This window comes from Pantherophis guttatus, chromosome 6 (genome assembly GCF_059756535.1).
Source record: "Pantherophis guttatus breed Tessera chromosome 6, ASM5975653v1, whole genome shotgun sequence".
NCBI lineage: Eukaryota > Metazoa > Chordata > Lepidosauria > Squamata > Colubridae > Pantherophis > Pantherophis guttatus.
The window spans coordinates 37138619-37158559 of NC_142068.1; the positions used below are offsets into that span (position 1 = coordinate 37138619).

Sequence of the window (19941 nt, forward strand, 5' to 3'; positions counted from 1 at the left end):
TTCATTGAGTTTTGTACTTTTTAGCTTTTAGAATGATTAGTCACTCCTGACTTGCCTCCCGGATGAAATCATACTAAAAACATTATAGCCTGCAGGCAGGACTTGCTTTAAATTTTAGTTGGAGAACTGGAAAAGGACAGGAAACAAATTTACCTTAACTTCCTTTTCAAAATTGCTCTACATATGACAAAGAAGTAGGGAATTAGTGTACCATTTATTTTAAAATCCCAGCTATTATGCTTTTAAGATCTGAGTATTAACCAAAACAGCCACCCACTATTTGAATATGATTAAAATTTAGACTCTTGTATATGTTTATTTTTAAAAACTTCTTAATTAATTGTGGCTATATCATACAAGTAGTCTTTGAGAGGATACCATTTGTTCAAAAGTGCTGAATAATGTTTACTTATGCCTAGTCTTTGTAGTTTCAGCTTCTTGCATTGCCACCACAATCAACATTTGAGTGCTTGGCGTTTACGGCTCAGGGATGCTTCGACTTCCCCTTTCCACCTACTTCCCCCACCCACAACCTCATCTTTGCCCTTTTTGCCTTCCTGTACAGAAGAACCCCTTGGCCCTTAGCTGGTTGCCATTGCTTTACAGAAAACCTTTGGAAAGCTTCTGAGGTCTTCTGAAGCATCATAAAAATGAGGGTGTACTATTTGAAAAATGGTGCAGTCAGATTTGGGAAGAAGGCCTGGTGCGGCCAACAGCTGCCTTGGGATAGGCCTGGGCTGGCCTCAGCAGCAGAAGACAGCTATGGTCAGCTGGACCTAGCAGGATCTTGGAATGCAGGGTAGTGGAGGCGATGGGACCGTTGCTCTGTGATGCTGGTGTACCGCCACTGGGCGTGAAGCTGAGGTGCAGGAGCAGACAGCTGAAACTGAAGACCCCAGGCCTGTACTTCAGCGCCAGCACGGCTGCTGCTGCTGAGAAGTACAGTTGTGCAGGGTGTTATTTAACTTTCCTGTATTCATAAATATCACATAGCTCCTAATTCTTCTTATCTGTTTCTCTTTTCTATAAAATAGAAGAGATAGGAGAGATATTTTTTTACAGCTTCTTGAATATTATGCACCTCCGTGCATGTTTTTGATTTGGCACTTCTCATCAGCTGACAAAAAATACAGCTGTTTGCTAAATAGGTTTCTTTTTATTCTGTCATTCATAAAAACAAGGAATCTAAAACTAGTTGCTTAATAATTAATGAAAAATATTTTCAAATACAAATCATTATGTGTGGTATTGGCTTGTCTCATAGTATTTGAGAAATAGCTAGTAACAGATGGCTTGGAACAGGTATTTTTCCAGTATTAAAAATATTGTTTTAATTATATTATTTAATTAGAATATGTTAATATTCATTTTGCTATGTACCCAATAATCTAATGCTATGAATCCAATGTTCTAATGTTCAAGAATGTTTTTCTACATTCAAATATCTCTGCTTGTCAATTTCCCATTCATTTAGCCTTCATTTTAAATGATGTTTCTTAACATTTAATTGTTTACATTTGTTTCTAATAATTATTTCTTCTACTCTACATTATTATATCATTTAAGTTGCTCCATGGAATGGGGCAGCCCACGAAACTTAATTTCCCTGGAAATGTTCAAATTCCACCTCCAAAAGTTCCCAGCCAGCCTTAACCATGTTGGTTGAGATTTGTGAGGGGTAATTAGGCAATTATGTTTTTCTTTCTGACTACATTTCATAGGGCAGCTATGTAACCTTAGCTTCACCAAACTTTTTTTGTAAACAGCCCTGTTTTGTTCCTTTTTATCCAACAGATTCCTCTGCAAGGCCAGTCACTTAAGGGATTAATTATTAAATAGCACTTTCACCTACTTGGATGCTGAAAAACTAATTAAATAAATTCAGGTTAAACTTGATTCCTGTGCTGATAACCTTACAGATAATGTATCTTTTCAGCAACAATATGGAAGTGACTTTCCATTACCTTCTTCCAAGATGTCTTTTTTGACTTACCAGTCATGCCTCCAGACATGGTATTCTCTGGATCTGTCTTGCTCAGCTACTAATGAAGCCTGATCCTGCTTAGTTTCTAAAGCAGATACATTTTGGGCAGGAGCTACCACCTGTATATTTTATAAAATTGAAAAAGAAAACTGCAAAAATTGTGTGGAAGTGCTCTAGACCAGCTGCCCCAGCCTTTAGGGTGTCAGGGACTGGTTCCATGGAGGGTGGTTTTTCTGTAGGCCAGGAAGATGTGGTTTTGCTCATGAATGCTAACTTCCGTAGAACTAAAGTTACACTGATATACTCCATGCATTTACTTCAGTGTTCTGCTTTAATTTGAAGCTGAAAATCTCAGGCTCAATTCTAACAAATGTTATGATGTCTACTTTTTGTATCTAGGTGTTATATGCTTTCTTTACTACTTTTAACTCTCTTCCTTCTTACTTTTCAGATAAAAGAAGACTTTTAGAAGAAAAGACCCTTGTAGTTTGCAAGCATGCCATTTCCCTTTGGCAAATCACACAAGTCTCCTGCAGACATAGTGAAGAATTTGAAAGAAAGCATGGCAGTTCTAGAAAAACAAGATATTTCTGACAAGAAGGTAGAAAAGGTAAAGTTTACATTTTCTTTTTATGGACCTATCCCAGAGGGGTTGTTTAACAGTACAAATTTTCCCAAGCATTTTTGTTAATCCTCAGCATCATCCTGTTGTTTTATTTTGGCAAATAATGATTATAGCAGCTTTTCTGGACATTATATGGGAAATGTACTGCTCTTGAAGCTTTCCCAACCCTTACTAATTTGTTATCAGCACTATTTTAATAGCATTTATATTTTCTCTTCAAAAATTTTCTATGTTTCCAGATAAACAAACATCAAAAAAAAATTTCAACAAAAACTTTCCTTACTTTCCTATATGCATTTTCACTGTCACCTGATTTTTTTCTAGTTTATACTCCATTATTATTAATCTATCACTAGTCTAATAATCTACCAGAATCCTTGTCCAACTAATCTACTTCTCAGTTGAAATGGTAACTTTATGTTCACAAAACATTTCCCTGGACTAAATGCCTAGAAGTAGTAGTGAAAAAGGAAGATTACATTGTCATAATGCAATATTTAAATTGCAATACTTTTAAGTTAGGCCTAGAATCCTTCACATGCGGTTCTTGCTTAAAATATCTTTCTACAATAAAAGTAGTCCTCAGTTTATGAATAGTCATTTATTGACCATTTGAAGTTACAACAGCCTAGGAAGGGTACTTTACAGCCCATAAAGGACGCCTAACTTTTCTGCCCTACCTGCAATCACATGACTTTTGGAAGAATGGATTTGCATAATGCATAATGAATGCAGTATGATTCAGATTTATGATTGCATGATTTACATAATAACTGCCATTAAAACCATAAATTGGGTCCAGTCATGTGGGTCCCTTGACTTATGACCACAACAATTTACAACCAAAATTTGGTCCCATTTGTGGTCATAAATCAAGGACTACCTGTATCCTCTTTCACTTTTCAGAATTAGGACTGGTTGATTAAAAGAAGAAACTAGTCTTTCTGGCTTCTCCTTAACTAAGAATTTTGTTTCTCCACAATCTGAGCACAGAATTTTCCTCCATTTCCTGCTTCAGTTTTGGAAAGCAGAGAAAATTTATATTCTCATTTTCCTATTATGAAAAGTATTCCAGTATGACCACTTAAGCGCATAGAATATATGCGCTTTATAAAGAATGGAAAAACAATTTAAATGATTAAGCATATTTTTCCTGCATATATGAAATGAGCAGTGATCATTTTACTTTTTCAAATTTATAATTCAGAATGTAGTCATATAACAATATTGCACTCCCCTGACTTTCTCATGGTAATTCGCAGTTTTAAAAGGTATACAAAGGATGCATGTATACAATTTTTATGCAGTGTAATTTCTTACGCAGTGTAATTTCTTAGGCAGTTTTCCTCAAAATTTTTTGAACAGAAGCCAAGAACAAACTGTAATTTGAGTCTGGCTTAGAGAAAAATTGGTATCCTGACTTGAACATAATAAGCAAAAGACAAGGTCTTTTTGTTTTTGGTTTCAGTTATATCCCTCGAAGGAGAGAAATCTTTTTTGGGATTTTGGGAGCAGACTCCTAAATAGTTGAATACAAGTGTGGCTGGTATATTAGGGTGATTTTTCGTTTGCTTCTGAATATATGTTGATCTAATTCTATCTTTTTGGTTAACCTCAGCATTTATTTTTAAATGGGCAGTGTGCTTGTGGTGTGTATAATTGCTCTTGATGCTATAAATAGTCAAGTGTGTGAGCTTAATTAACAGTCTGTCTCCTCTTTCTGCCTGATATTTTTTTATCCTTCCAGGAGATTATGTTTAAATGATAACTGATTTTTTGCATTCTTCAGACATTCAACATCTCATTACTAAACCACCCTAACGTCCCTAAAATAATGCCCACTGCTCCTACCAATCTATCTGGTTTCCTTTCCCTTTCATAGAATGGAGGTCTTTTAGTTCAATCCCCTGTCCAAGGCAAGTGTTCTTATACTATCCTAACAAATGTCTTGAAAAACTTCAGTGATGAAGCATCCATAACTCTGGGAGGCAAGCTGTTCCCTTGATTAATCATTCTCAGTGTCAGGAAGTTCCTTCTTATTTCCAGGTTAAATCTCCCTCTGATGAGCTTTCATCCATCCATTGCTTCTTATGCTACCCTCAGTGCTATGGAAAATCGATATCCTCTTCCCTGTGACAGCCCTTCAGATATTGGAAGACTGCTATCATGTCTCCATTGAGCCTTTTGTTCACTAGCCTAAACATACCTAGTTCTCACAACTGTTCATTGTATAATTTAGACTTCAGACCCCTTATTATCTTTGTTGCTTTCTTCTGCACTCTTTCTAGGGCCTCAATATCTTTTTTTGTGTTATGCTGACCAGAATTGGACATAGTATTCCAAATGTGGCCTCACTAGTGCAGTACAGAACAGTACTATCACTTCCTGTGTTATTTTCTCACCACGAACTGCATCTTCTTGGATAGGGCCCAATGATCAATCTGTCTTGGTCCTTTTGAATCGTGAAAATTTGGCAATTCTTCCCAGCTTGGTGTCACCTGAAAATTTGATGAGTTTTATCCCCTCATTTACATCATTTATGAAGATGTTGAAGATCACTGGGTCCAAAACATAACTTTGAGGTACCCCACTTCATGCTTCTTTCACATACATATAGTTCCATTGAAGACTGTCTATTTTACATTGTTCTATCTGCCAAGAAGTACGCTGTGATCTACTTTGTCAAATGCCCTACTGATGTTTAAGGATACTATATCCATGGCATAGTGATGACTCCCCCAGACGCTTTCCCAGATACCTCTCCAGAAGTCAGCTTGGAGGAGGATGAACCAGTTCCGGGTATACCTGGAGAGGTGTTGGTCAACGGCTCCGAGCAGCTGTCTGAAAGGGATTGGGTTGAAGCACAGCTGCAGCAGGACAGCCCTGAGACTTCAGGTGGGGAAAGCATGCAGCTGCAAGATGGTCAGCGAGGAGGAAAAGGAACACTTCTACATTTGATCTGAGAACACATAGGACAGAGAAAAGGCAGGAACAGTGAAGCTGGCTAGTTAGCACAGCAGACAGATGGAGGCGATGCTGGGAACAATGTGTTCATTTTCTAGCTGTGTGTTTCCTAGACGTTGTGATTCCTACCTTGCTTTGGATTGATACTGTGCCTTGACATGGATTGCGCCTTGTGAACTCTGGATTTTTCTTGCCTCGTGAACCCTCTTGTATTGTGAATTTGGGTTTCCCTGATAGGTTTATCTTGATTGGGAAACTTTCAAGTGCCTTGTGGACTAATTGGCCATTGCTCTGTGGACTAGCAACCGTCTGCTTTTCGCTGGACTTAATGGCTGGACAGTTCTGGGATTTTGGACAGTTCTGAGATTTTGGTGAAAAGAATTGCTGGGGAATATTAATACCCACAAAACCACTGTTAGGTGTGTGTGAGTGAGTGAGTGAGCGAGTGGGACAGCACAAACATTTCCCTGGTTCACTAATTTAATAACTTTATTAAAGAAGCTAATCAGGTTTGTCTGGCATGATCTGTTTTTAACAAACCCATGATGGCTTTCAGTAATTGCCTTGTTCATTTCTAAATACTCATATTTTTCCCTTTCTCTTTCTTTTCTGGAGTATTGAGTTTTGCGACTGGATATATCCAGCATAACAGCTGGGAATATGCAGGCCTTTCCAAGGTGACCATTTGGTGACATATGTATGATAATGTTTCAAAAACTAAATGTATTTAAATGTACAAAATAGCTTGGGCACCTGTCTTTTTACAGACTATAATAGCAAAAAAAAAATTACAAGCAAGTAGGGATATTCTACTTGTCCAGAGAAGTCTTTTTTAAGCCTCAAAATAGGAGACTTTATAATAAAAATGAAGGTGTGATTTGGAAGTATTTTATGGATTTTCAGAAAAGTAAGGTGGCCTAAATGAGATATCTTCAATTCCTGAATTTTTCAGGTTAATATTTGGGAGATCAGAGGTGTTTTTCCAAAAGGCAATTGGAATTTCTTGTTTTATTTTTCCTTGAAAACATTTCACTTCTCATCTAAGAAGCTTCTTCAGTTCTGATGATTGAAAATCTCCATAGACATCTGGGAAATGTTTTTACAATGATAAAAGATGTTACTGTTATGATAAATTATATCCCATAACTTTGAAATCTGATTATTTTTTGCAATAATAAGGTCATATTGAGTTTTGGGTATTGCTGAGTGAATTAATTTTGAAAAATTGGAAAAGTAGTAAGATTTGATTCAAGACATAAGTAACTTAATTGTTTTTGAAAGACAGTCTTATCTATTAATACTATTATTTAATGACTAAATATGTTCTTTGGCATTGATTTTATGATATTTTGTAATGTTAGAGAACCATCTTTTTAAATGCAGAATGAGAAGCCCTTTCACAATTTGATGAATATATTACAGATTTCCTCTTTTGTTGGTTTTTTGTTAAGTTGTTTGTCAGTTTTTGTTTTGTTCACATGATTTTCTTTTTTCTTTGTATCTTATTGTATTCAAAACAAATGAAAAAAAGCAGTAAAATTAGTAAGCAAAAGATTTTCAGCTTTAAAAATAACTAGGCTTTTTTCCTTGTGCAGGCTACCGAAGAAGTTTCAAAAAACCTAGTTGCCATGAAAGAAATCTTATATGGCACCAATGAAAAGGAACCTCAGACAGAAGCTGTAGCTCAGCTTGCTCAAGAACTATACAACAGCGGTCTTCTTAGCACCCTAGTAGCTGATCTACAACTCATTGATTTTGAGGTAGGAAAATATGTACTAATGTTAATTTCACATTTGGATCTCATCAAAGACCAGAGTAAATTATTTTTTTGAAATCTCCATGCGTAGAATGTGGGGAGAAACTGGGTTCCTACTGGATTTATGGATGATTCCTTGTATCTATTTTAAGGCCTATTTTAAGGCAGAAAAAACCTCACACTGGTGTCTTTTTAGGTATAAAAAGATTTCTTCGTAAATATAGTTGTATAAGATTATGAAACACACACTTTTTGTCAACAAGAACTGAAAGTGCCCTAGAACATTCCAGAGCTGACAAGTAATTTGCATAGTTGGGTACTCATTGAGGCCCATGGACAAGCTGAGGGATTCATTAAAAAAAAAAAAGAAACTCCAGCAATAAGATGAATGAATCTTTCCCCCAGAATTTGAATATGCCCATTAATTCCATTTGGCTATTCTATTAATGAGAAAATAAAAACTGCTCGATAAGCTCCCATTGTGGGAATGTGGTTTCTCTCTCATTATCTACATTATTAGTTATATGTGATTTTTATATAACAAGCTATTAACTCTGCCTTTAGGGTTAAAGGCAATTAGAGTTTTTTGAGAAGCAAACCACGTTCCCCTCTCTGTATCATAAGTGACTTGTATCTGAAGGCTCCCTGTGTTTCAGAAGCAGTAAAAACTGGAACATGTCAGAGAGGTTCAATCTGGAAACGAGGAATTTCCTGACAGTGAGAACAATTAATCAATGGAACAGCTTACCTCCTGGAATTGTGGGTGCTCCATCGCTGGAGATTTTCAAGAAAAGATTGGACAACCATTTGTCCGGGATGGTATAAAGATTCCTACCTTGAGCAAGGGGTTGGACTAGAAGACCTCCAAAGCCCTTACCAACCCTACGATTTTATGAGGAACACAAGTTCAAAAACAGTTGTTAAATGGGAGAGTGCAGAACTTGTTGGCTAATCTTTGAAGCCTTGCCTTTATCCTACTATTTTTATAGAATGAATTACATTTATATAACCTAGTAATGGAATATATCTTTAGAGATGTGCATATATACTTTTTAAAAACAGTGTTTTCTAAGTGAGCAAGGGGCCAGTGGTCAGGTATGGGTTAAGACCTCTGATCTTGCCGGATCGAGTCTGACAGTTGAGAAGCTCCTCCTCCTGTTGCTGCTTCCCAGCTTTCAGACTCGATCTGACCTGGATCAGACGCACCTAGCTGACCCAATTTTTGCTGTGTGCATCAAAAACATGGAACTTTTCTTTTTCAGCACTGCCAATATAATATATGTAATTATCATTATCATGACGAAGTTGTATCATTTAGAAGTAGAAAATAGTTCAAACATATAAAGTGTTACTGTTGTTCATAATCAAGTTTCTTATGACAACTGCTGGCATTAGTGATAAATCCAGAAAAAAAAATCACAAGACTTGAGGTAGAGTTGGCAGGGCTATTGAGTAATGTTTGATTATTGTGATATGCACTTTGAATGAAGTAGTTTCTAGAAACATTAGTCAAAGGGAAAAACTATTCCTGTTTTTGGGTCAGTTTACAATGGAATTACAAATATTTGTATTTGGACTGTAGTCAGTCAGCGCCTCCTGTCTTCCTACAGAATTATATTTTGCAACATTTATTCCTGTAGTCTCATCTCTGCTCCCTTAGTAATATAACCAACAATATTTAAGAAAATATTTGCTTTCTTTCCTCCTGTGAATAAATACGATGAAATACTAAGAAACCTAAATAATGTATGTAAAAGAAGGAGAATCACAAAGAATGATTCATTAGCTGTGTATTTGCCTATGTGTATAGAATAGAGAATTGTGGTAAATACAAACATTTGTGATTGGCTTATTCTTTCAAAGGAATTTTAAAAATTCTATTTTGATGTGCCAATAATAAATTTAGAGCTAGTCAAGATGAACATGGGGTAAACTATGATGACTGGAAAAGTTGGATTCTTGATGGCAAATAGAAATATTCTTCTATAGCTTTAGTTTAGGATGTAAATATCACATACAATCACAGATGGTATTGCTCCTCTTGTAGTTGAAAGCAATAGCTAAAGCGTTTTATTGTTGGAGAAAAAAATCCTGCATACAGAAATTAGTTTTGGTAAAAATTAGGCAATAAAAAGTTGATATAGCTTTGTAGCTGTAAACTAATTATATTGGCTATTCAGTATTGAATAAATATATATATTTAATTTATAAAATATATATTTTATAAAAATAGTATCAATTAGTTTAAAACACAAAGTGAAGTTATATATTTTTAGTGTTATTACTGCATTTTATGTAATATACCAACATAACATCCTACTTTGTATTTTTGATAGGGCAAAAAGGATGTGGCTCAAATATTTAACAATATTCTGAGAAGACAAATTGGTACTAGAACACCCACAGTTGAATATATCTGCACTCAGCAAAATATATTGTTCATGCTGTTAAAAGGGTATGTATTATATTGTAAATATGAGATGATTTTTTTTTTCTCATGTAAACTAGTTTACATTTAATTTTCTACCTGGGTAGGGCTGTAGTATCTCTACCTTAATAATTAGTTGTAATTATAAAGGTTGCTGTCAACTAGTTTAGAGACCTAAAGAGCTGCTGGTATTCCTGTAATTATCTGCAGTGGCTAGAAAATTCTGAACTTCAATTACTTCTTAAAGGACCTCCTTCTTCCCAACATACTATACACAAAAGCCCGTTTCTGCCAAATTGGACTCTCCCAATAGTCTTGTAAGCATAACAATGAGAAGTTTGGAAACTTTTGCATCTGTTGGTCGTTAACCGCAATTTATTATGTCATCTTACCTCTGGGTAAACTATATTATTAAGTCTGATTAGTGGAAATGAGGCTTGTTTCCATAAACCATAATGAAAGAATGGGGTATTATATTAAATTAAAATTAATGAGAAATGCAGACATACTGGCAATATGTTTTCAACTTAAACTTTCAGTTTTCCTGCAAGACAAGATAGAATTTATTTATTCATTTATTTATTGGTTCAATTTATATGCCGCCCTTTTCCAGAGACTCAAGGCGGCTTACAATGTGTTAAGCAATAGCCTTCATACTTTTGTATATATCTGCTTAGTAGGGCTCCCCCCCCCAGTGGTGTTCTTTTTTATATAAAGTCAGCTTATTGCCCCCACAAACCGGGTCCTCATTTTACCTACCTCGAAAGGATGGAAGGCTGAGTCAACCTTGAGCCTGGTGAGATTTGAACTTGCAGTAATTGAATCTGTACTTCTATGAAATTCTTACCTCATTAAACTGTAGCTTAGCATTGTTTTTTTTCAAATATAGTCAGTGTTTTAGAAACAAAACTTCCATACCATATTTTATGGAAGGTAGATTTAAGATTTCTTTAAAAGACCTGAGTCAAATATCCCTGCAGAGGAATACTCAAAAGTGTCTTATTTTAAAGATAAGCTTCACTTTCTTTCAGTATGTATCTTCATAAGTAGTCTTGATGTATGGAATTGTTCTCATTAGTTTGTCTGTGGGTTTGCATATTTTGTCACCTTGGTATGCAAATTGGTTCTTAAACATTGAACATTTGCTTATCATTCACAAAGTAGACCGAAGTCTTCCCACACAATGCGCTCTGTGTTTCTTGATACACAATTCATAGCCTTGTAGCAATGATGAATTATTGGTTCAGTTTTCTCAAATAAAGAACAACTCATTGTGTATGTTCCCCACCAGATTGCTATTTCCTCTGCTTATATCATGTGCATTAATATATTGGAGCATCATGCTTCATTTGTGTTCGCAGTCACAAACAAATGTGAAACCTTTCAACAAATTAATGAACAGTGAAGTATTGTTGCTGTTTAGCACAGAGGGATATTTATAATTGTTTTTCCCCACGTCTGGGGGAAATGAAATCTCTTCCTGTCATTTAAAAAACAGTTAAGCAATGTGAGAAATAACAGAATAATTTGTAAACAGAAGAGTACTTATTTCTTTTGACCATCGTTTGCTTCTTACTCAACACATAAGCAACAAACACGATGCATTCAAAACTTACAAAATGTTGCTTATTCATTCAAACATAGCAAATAAATAATACACCAAAATTCCACCAAATTTTAAGGTCATATAGTTAAGCTGTAAATTACTTAGGACTTTGCCAGTGAAACCAGCACATGTGTAATGGAAGTCTGGATATTATTTGGAGTATGATTGTATTCTTGGAATTCAATTCATGAATGCATTTTGAAATCTCACTCTATAGGGACTTCTAATATGAATGTAAAAATAGCAAATGTTTGGACTCCATTGTGTCCCTTGGTTCTTCTTTGAATTTACACTGAAGCCCCTAGCAGTTGGCAAATCCCTTCCCTTGCCCAGAATCCCTTGAACTTTATGTACACCCAGAACATTCTTTGAAAAAAAGAGAAAGGTGAAGTTGTCATGGCTACATCACTCCTATCTAAGCTTCATGAGCCTGACATTAGCAATGGGGGTGGGGGATGATGGAGAGGGAAAGATTGGAATGTAAGGAAGAAGGGAGGGGTGGAAGCCCAGCTGAGCTTTGTGAGAAGTTTCAGCCAGCCAAGGTCAACTATCAATATACAGAGCTGGGAATTGAAAACCTGTTTCCTAAACTAGCGGTCACCAACTGGTGGTCTGTGGATCACTGGTGCTCTGTGAGAAAATTTTGGTGGTCCGCAGAAAAATTATTTGTATTTTTTATGTTGCACTAAATTAGGGGTCCTCAAACCAAGGCCCCTGGGATGAATACCTGCAGTGAACGTTTGTGTTGCTGCAGAGAGTGTCCCCCTTCAGGGTCTTTTTATATGGGTCGGAGGGCGACAGAAATTCCAACTTGGAGTCTGCTTTGGCCTCCTGGTGCCAGGGCTTTGGATAAAGGCTGGAGGGAAGTGCCTCTGGTGGCGAAGAGCCAGAGGACCTTGTTCCAGTGGGACTGGATCATGGCCTGGAACTGGCTGACAATCTCAGCCTGCTGAGCCTCCAGGCGCCGGTACCTGGCCTTGCACTCCTGCAGGTCTTCGCTCTGCTTTGAAGGCCTATGCTCGTAGTCCTCAGTGAGGTGCTTCTACTGAGCTCCCTCCTCGCTCAGATCCAATTTGAACTGAACTGTTTTGCCAACTCTTTTTTGTGGTGGCTGCTTAGCTCCAACAACGTCTTCCTGTTGGAGCGCTAAGGAGCCCAGGCAGGGAGGCAAGGAGTGGCTGGGAGGGGAGGGGCGAGTAGACGCTAGTGAAGCATCCCTCGATGTGAGTGACATTGAGTTGGCCACGCCCACCCAGTCACATAACCACCTAGCCACCCCCACCTAGCCGGTCATTAGGCAGATCATATTAGTGGTCCGCAGGATTTAAAATTATGAATTTAGTGGTCCTGAGGTCCGAAAGGTTGGTGACCCCTGTCCTAAACAATATACAAGCATCTAATTGGACATTTAAGATAACTGGGGATGGCCAAAGATGAGAGGAGGAAAATTTACTTTGTATTATTTGCACAGAAAACCTCAGATTCAGGTTACTCTACTTTTGTAACCACTTAAGCTTCAGTAAAGTATAATCTTGGCAAAAACAAATGGCCAGGAGTCTTTCTTTGCTAAATGACTGAGTGGGATGGTTGACATAGCTACATGACAGAGCTTTGCTAAAAGAAAAAATACCTTGGCAAAAGCAGTGATCGAGGAGAGTAAGCTAGCAAAAGATGAAAAAGAGAAAAGGAAAAAAAGTACAGATAACCTGTATAAAAAGGGTTACATAAAACATTTTCTACCCAGAGTGGTTTTTTCTTCCAAGCTCCAGTTGTATCCATAGCCTCCCAAATATGGAAAACTTATTGTTTAACAATGGATTCTGAAGGCAGGAATGAAGAAGATGATTAGCCTGCTAATTTTATTTCTTTATATTTTGTATTTGCTATTCATCCACCTTTATTATTTTTATAAATAACTCAAGGCAGCAAACATATCCAATATTCTTCCCTCCTCCTATTTTCTCAATAACAATCTTGTGAGGTGTGTTGGGTTAAGAGAGAATGACTGACTCAAAGCCACTCAGCTGGTTTCATGCCTAAGGTGGGACCAGAATTCACAATATCCCAGTTTCTAGACCAGCACCTTAAACCACACACCTAACTTGCTCTCAATTATTATCTCTAATAATGTGAAATTGGTAAAGACATCCCTGACCATGGCTTCAGTCTTAGTTTTATGCTAACAGACCTATCAACATTTATGGTAATGAACTTCACTCAGAAAATCAGATTGTACTTTTTCAGAAAAATTATCTTAAAAAATCAAGAGTTTTTGCTTGTAAATCCCTATCATCAAAGATTAAAAAAAACCGGGTTAGTAGCTGTACAAAGTGCCACAATAAACTTTCATGACTATTTTTTTCAATTGCTGTTGCCCCTTTATAATATTTGAACATTGACAACTTGCTTGCTGTTTTCATAGCATTTATCTGATACTGTTTCCATGTATGAAGCCTGTCCATTTACAAGATAAATGAAAAACTAGGAGGGATATCTGTCTGAACATACAGACATTCATGCAACAGAAGTGTTGTTCCAGTAAATATAAACTTATGTTTTTAGTAGGTGATTTAGAACATACATTAATAATCTGCTTTGACTGTATGCCTGTTTTGTTGATACTATATTTTTTACTTAAACAGGTATGAATCTCCAGAAATTGCTCTGAATTGTGGAATCATGTTAAGAGAATGCATCAGACATGAACCACTAGCGAAAATAATCTTGTGGTCAGAACAGTTTTACGACTTCTTCAGATATGTGGAAATGTCAACATTTGACATTGCTTCAGATGCATTTGCCACTTTCAAGGTTGTATTGTTTATATTCGACAACATTTAAAAATTTATATCATAACTGCTGTAGTTCATTTTGGAAAATATATCAAAGAATCAACCAGACAGCCACAAAATAACATTATTAAAATTGCAAAAATAAAACCAATATTAAAATGTACACCACTTTAAAAAAAAAGAGATAAACAACAACATGTGGCATTTCAGCTGTTGAATTCCAGCAACATAATAATGAAGTTTAATAGGAATTACCAACTTGGTAATATTGAGGCGGGAGTGACTTCAGGTTCTCCATCCCTGCTCAAGTAAAAATGGCACAGAAATTATGGCTGTACTAATTTTTTTCAAAATAGATGAAAGCTTCAACTGAGTTATGAGGCATATAAATAATTAACTAAATGGAAAAGAATTCAGATAGTCCTTCTTACAACAGTTTTTTAGTGACCATTCAAATTTACGACGACACTGTAGACAGTGACTTATGACCATTTTTCGCATTTAGGATTGTTGCAGCATCCCCATAGTTAGATGATCAAAATTCAGGCGATTGGCAACTATTTCATATTTATGACTCCTGCAGTGTCCTGGGATCATGTGATCATCTCACAAGTCAGTGGGGAAGCCAGGTTCACTTAATAATCATGTCCCTAACTTAGCAACTGCAGTGATTCACTTAACAATTGTGACAAAAAAGATTGTAAAATGGGGCAGAACTCACTTAACAAATGTCTCGCATAGCAATATAAATTTTGGGCTCAATTGTGGTCATAAGTTGAGGACTACCTGTATGTTAAAAATTGCTTTCAGACATCCTGAAATTATAGAAAAGGAGAGGGAATATCTTTAAGTAACAGTATATTTTCTTATTTTAAGGATTTACTTACAAGGCACAAATTGCTGAGTGCAGAATTTTTGGAACAGCATTATGATAGGGTATGTATTTTTATTTCTTTGTTATAATTTTTTTTTCAACTATCAGAATAATCACAAAATAAGAGAGTGAAAAACAATGAAACAGTTCCTGTCTAGTCAAATATTTTTATTTTCAGCATTTTCTGGTTTATTGTTGCAATACAAGTTGAACCTGGGATGTAAGGGTTTTTCTTAAACTTGGACAGGAATTTTTTGTAGTTGTTTTAAAAATGCTAAGAATAAAATTGTTTTTGTAAGAAGCAAACAACATACTCTCACTATGTTGCCATTCCTGGTAGTCATGCTAATCAGAGAAGTATATATGACAACGTTGCTCCATCTACTGGCCATAGCTAATGATAAAAATATAAAGTTGGTTGTTTATAAACTCAAGTATGTGATTGCCTAAAGAATTAACTGAAAACTCCATTCTGTCAGCTGCAGAATACTTATTCAGATGCTTTGTGTAGGTAGTACAAGAAAAATGCTAAAAAAACAATTAGAACGATCTAAATGCATTGGAATTCAATTTCTATGATTCGCATCCAGTTCTCTTTGTTTTTATTATTTCTAATTAAATGGATCACTTGGGATCATTCTGTTGATTGGAAAAGCCATGATTATTTTTTTTTTCTATCCAGTTCTTCAGTGAATATGAAAAATTGCTCCACTCAGAAAATTATGTAACAAAACGACAGTCACTTAAGGTAAAAAAAAAAATCACTGCTATAAGATGATTTAGTTATTCTGTTCTTCTACATTAAATAAAAAGTGTCAGGAGGATTCTGAATTTTAGGCAATTTGTAGTTATATATGTAACTTGTTAATACCAATTCTACAAGTATTCTTTGCCAGCAAATAATAACTAAAGCTTTAAGGATGTAATATACATTTCTCCTTTTTACTATAAACACTACTCATTTTTTTTAATTGGTAGCAGAAGTACTAAAAAGATTGTTTTGCCATTTTCTCCCACTTCTTGCATCTCTGGTCTAATCTGGAAGAAGGCTTCCATATTTGTTCTTTGTCCTTCCATTTGACAATTATGGTCTATAAGGCTATGGTGACCTCCATTTTTAAAATGATTTTTGGAATGAATCCAGATAATTTTAACAATTTACATGGCAGAGAATAGGGTATAATAGTAAATTAGTCTAATATCACTAATCTTTTGAAAATAACAATTGTGCAAAGGGAAATACAACCATTGGCTCTGTTAACTATTGAAACTTCTGTGCTTTATAGTCCTTGTGAAAAAACAACCCTGTTTGTTTATTGCTGTAGCTACTTGGTGAATTGCTACTGGATAGACACAACTTCACAATTATGACAAAATACATCAGTAAACCTGAAAATCTCAAGCTAATGATGAATCTTTTAAGGGACAAAAGTCGCAACATTCAGTTTGAGGCCTTCCACGTCTTTAAGGTAATGCTGATTTACAGTCACCGTATAATACAAAGTTGTCTAGTAAGATTTGAATAAATGGGAAAGGGATGGAGCCAGGGATATTTTTTTCAGAATCATAGTATACACAGTCAGCAATTAATAAATCCATGTAATTATTTTTATTTTTTTTTAATTCAGCATCACAGATCTAAACTATGGTATGAATACATTTATTGCTTGTGAAAATAAATACCTAAATGCTGATTTTAGTTTCTTAAGTTCAGCCTATTTATAGAACTTTTAAATGGAGTTTTTTTGTATTTTGCTAGGCTTTTTGTGGATATTTGATCTACTTCCCAATTTGGAAAAATCATTGGAAACACTGCCTAAAGAGCAGCAGGTGGTCTAGAGGTAGAGCTCTTGCCTCACAATCAGGAAGCTGTGAGTTTGATCCTAAGTAGCAGCAGATATTTCACTCTCTGGCCTCAAAGAGAAAATATCTGCTCCCAACACCGTGTAGGGTCAGTAAACGCTCAGCTCCCCACCCAATGCAAGAGATTACAGGGTCATTAAAAGAAAAAAAATGGAAACACTGCCTACATAGTGTAATTGTGATTCTGACAAATTCTTATGCATGGATTACATATGGTACATTGCTTGTAAATTTCATGCATTATATAGAGAAAAACTTATTCTTCTGTTAATATTTTCTAATACATTCTGATTTTAATTTTAATTTTTCTGAAAATTGTATTGCAGGTGTTTGTAGCCAATCCTAACAAGACGCAACCTATATTAGATATTCTCTTAAAGAACCAGACCAAACTTATTGAGTTTCTCAGCAAGTTTCAGAACGACAGGACCGAGGATGAACAATTTAACGATGAGAAGACCTATTTAGTTAAACAGATCAGGGATTTGAAAAGACCAGCACAACAAGAAGCCTAATCTTCTATAAACCCCTAAAATATTAAATCCAAATTCAGCATTTGCTGTTAGATATTCAGCATCAGGCACTCTTATCACTTCATGAGGAACATTACTGCTAACCGCTGTTCAGTGAACAGTTTGTTTGTTTTTTCTTCTCTTTATTTTTTTAGTCCGAGTTGACAAACCTAGCTGCTGCTTTCTTGCACAATGTGGACTTTCTTGATATTTGTGTCTGAATTCAAGCACACCGCTTGTTTTTAGAAGTCCAGGGTGGGGGTGGGATGGGAAAGATTATTGGTTCATGAAACAAACATAAGATAGTTTGAGATAGGAGAGAAGGTATTAGACTAGTTTATGACAGGGTGCATGCTAGAAAATCTGATTCAATCCATGTTTGCACTTAACCTTGTATGAGATGCGAGCACAATGTGATCTGTGCATATTTGGCACCATAGTATAAGATTATATGCCTTGATTTTTTTAAAAAAATGTGCAGTGCTTTAATTGTAATCAAAGGGGAAATGTATCTAAGATGTGAGCTTTCTGGGATGAACAGTTGTCTTGCAAATAAAATTGATACTGAAACTTAGCAACTTCTAAGAATGACATCTCAGAGTTCATGAGGAAAATGTATATATGCCTTTCGTTGCTTTATAGTTTGTTTTTGAGAGTGATTTTCTGAGAATTGAGATGTAGACTTGGAAATACATTATAAGAATTTTTGTTAATTTTACTTCAAATTGTGTTTCAGACAATAGAGCTTAGCAGTGACACTTTGTGTTTCATTTCAACAATGCTTGTTTTCTTCTGTATATAACTCCTACGCTGCTCATTTCTTTAAAAATGATTTAATTTGTACAGCAGAGGAATGTTAATGTATTAGTCTGTAACTTTTATCTGATACTGATACTGAGTTTTGAAAAATGAAAGCTCATGTAAAATGATACTTTGGATCACATGAAAATACTGATTTCACATTTCTTAAATACTGCAGCATTAAAAAGAATCCATTTTTCTGTATTTGCAAGTATAATGCAGTGCCATCAGTTAAAGTAGACTAAAAATATAGCTCTGGAGCCCACTAAACCTGTATTCCTCAATGTTGGCCTTCTCCATTTATATTAGTGCTGTGTTTGGCCAATTGTAAATTATAAAGATTATGCTAAATTAATTCAGATTTGTTTTTCATGTGGGTATAAAGAGAATCTCTTTTCATATCGTTAGTATAATAGTTGTGTTGTATTTAACTTATATTTTCCCTTCAACAACCATAATTTTCATAACTGTCCTAGTGTCAATATCCTGTTCCTTAATGCTGCAAACTATCAGTATTTATTTTTTTTAAAGACTGATTTTGCACCACTTTTTGTTACTGTGATCATAACAAAATGCTAGATATATCTAAAGTATGTTATCAAAATCTTATCTATTCATAATAGTAGAACTGAGATCACAACCAGCCAACTTTTTGAATTGGGAGTATGAAAGTTCAAATTCCGCATGATTGAATCTGGCTGAAAATGCTATACAATTATTTATTGTTTTCTAGCATCTATATGATTAAATTATTTTACAAATGATTAATTTGCTGATTGACATTTTAGCTAATTTTCAAAGCCTTCATGATGGAAGTTGGAATAAAGTCCAGCAAATAGGATTCTGATAATGTTGGATATATATACCTATGTTTCTTTCAGCAGCCATAAGCCATTTGTCTTTTCCAAAATGGTCTGTAATATCTACTGAAAAAAATCATAATCCTCTATTGAATCATTTATATAGACAAGCAAAAACAACCATGGAGGTGATAATATTATAGATCAGTACAGTACTCTGTCCTTTTTTATATTTTGGTTTAGTATAGCTAAGACAAGGAAATATTAGGTGGCAAGTTATTCTCCATTATGCATAAGGCTTCCACTTTTAGAAAAAAAAATATAGACATGCTAAAAGTTGTATATCTGTGTGTGTGTATATCTATATATCTATATATGTGTGTGTATGTGTGTGTGTACACACACATCTATCAAAATAGATATATGAAAGTTAAAAGGTGGATCTGGATATTGATTTTGCTTCTCTATTATTTGGCATGGGACAAAAGGCTATACTTTAAAAAAACATTAATCCTTGAAGTGTTGGCTTTCAAAAAAAAGTTGTATTTAAGACCATTTGATGTGCTATTCATATTAAAAACTATTGTACTGGAAATGGTTTCTTATCTGTGTGAAGGCTTAAAGATATTACTAAAAGTTATTTAATGTGATTTTTGGGGTTTTTTTCTAACTCTGTACAATTGTAAATTTACTTCCATGAAAGCATTTCTTCAAATGAATGCATTTCTTATTAGAAGATCTGGCTGGCCCCTTAATTTAAATTGAAATAAAATTTTGAAGAAACACAAATTGCGTGCTATAATATGTATCAAGAAGAAGGTTCACCCAAAAATGAGTATTTTTCCTAAGAAGTATTCTGCTTCTTGTAAAACATTGGCCATGTATTTAAAATTTTCATACAAGTAAATAAATAATATTCAACCAGACATAGTTACC

The 19941-nt window shown here is 35.2% G+C and overlaps 1 protein-coding gene across 3 annotated transcripts in view; it reads left to right on the forward strand.

Annotated features, from left to right (window-relative positions):
- CAB39 (calcium binding protein 39) overlaps positions 1–19931 on the forward strand; it is a 30159-nt gene extending 10228 nt beyond the window's left edge. For all 3 annotated transcript variants that reach the window (XM_034439480.3, XM_034439481.3, XM_087872694.1), the window contains exons 2-9: positions 2436–2594; positions 7169–7333; positions 9666–9784; positions 14006–14174; positions 15032–15091; positions 15712–15777; positions 16355–16498; positions 17219–19931. In XM_034439480.3, the coding sequence (XP_034295371.1) occupies positions 2481–2594; positions 7169–7333; positions 9666–9784; positions 14006–14174; positions 15032–15091; positions 15712–15777; positions 16355–16498; positions 17219–17407 (1026 nt within the window). In that variant the 5' untranslated portion in view covers positions 2436–2480 and the 3' untranslated portion in view covers positions 17408–19931. The remainder of the gene's footprint in view (positions 1–2435; positions 2595–7168; positions 7334–9665; positions 9785–14005; positions 14175–15031; positions 15092–15711; positions 15778–16354; positions 16499–17218) is intronic.
- Positions 19932–19941: the final 10 nt, after the last annotated feature.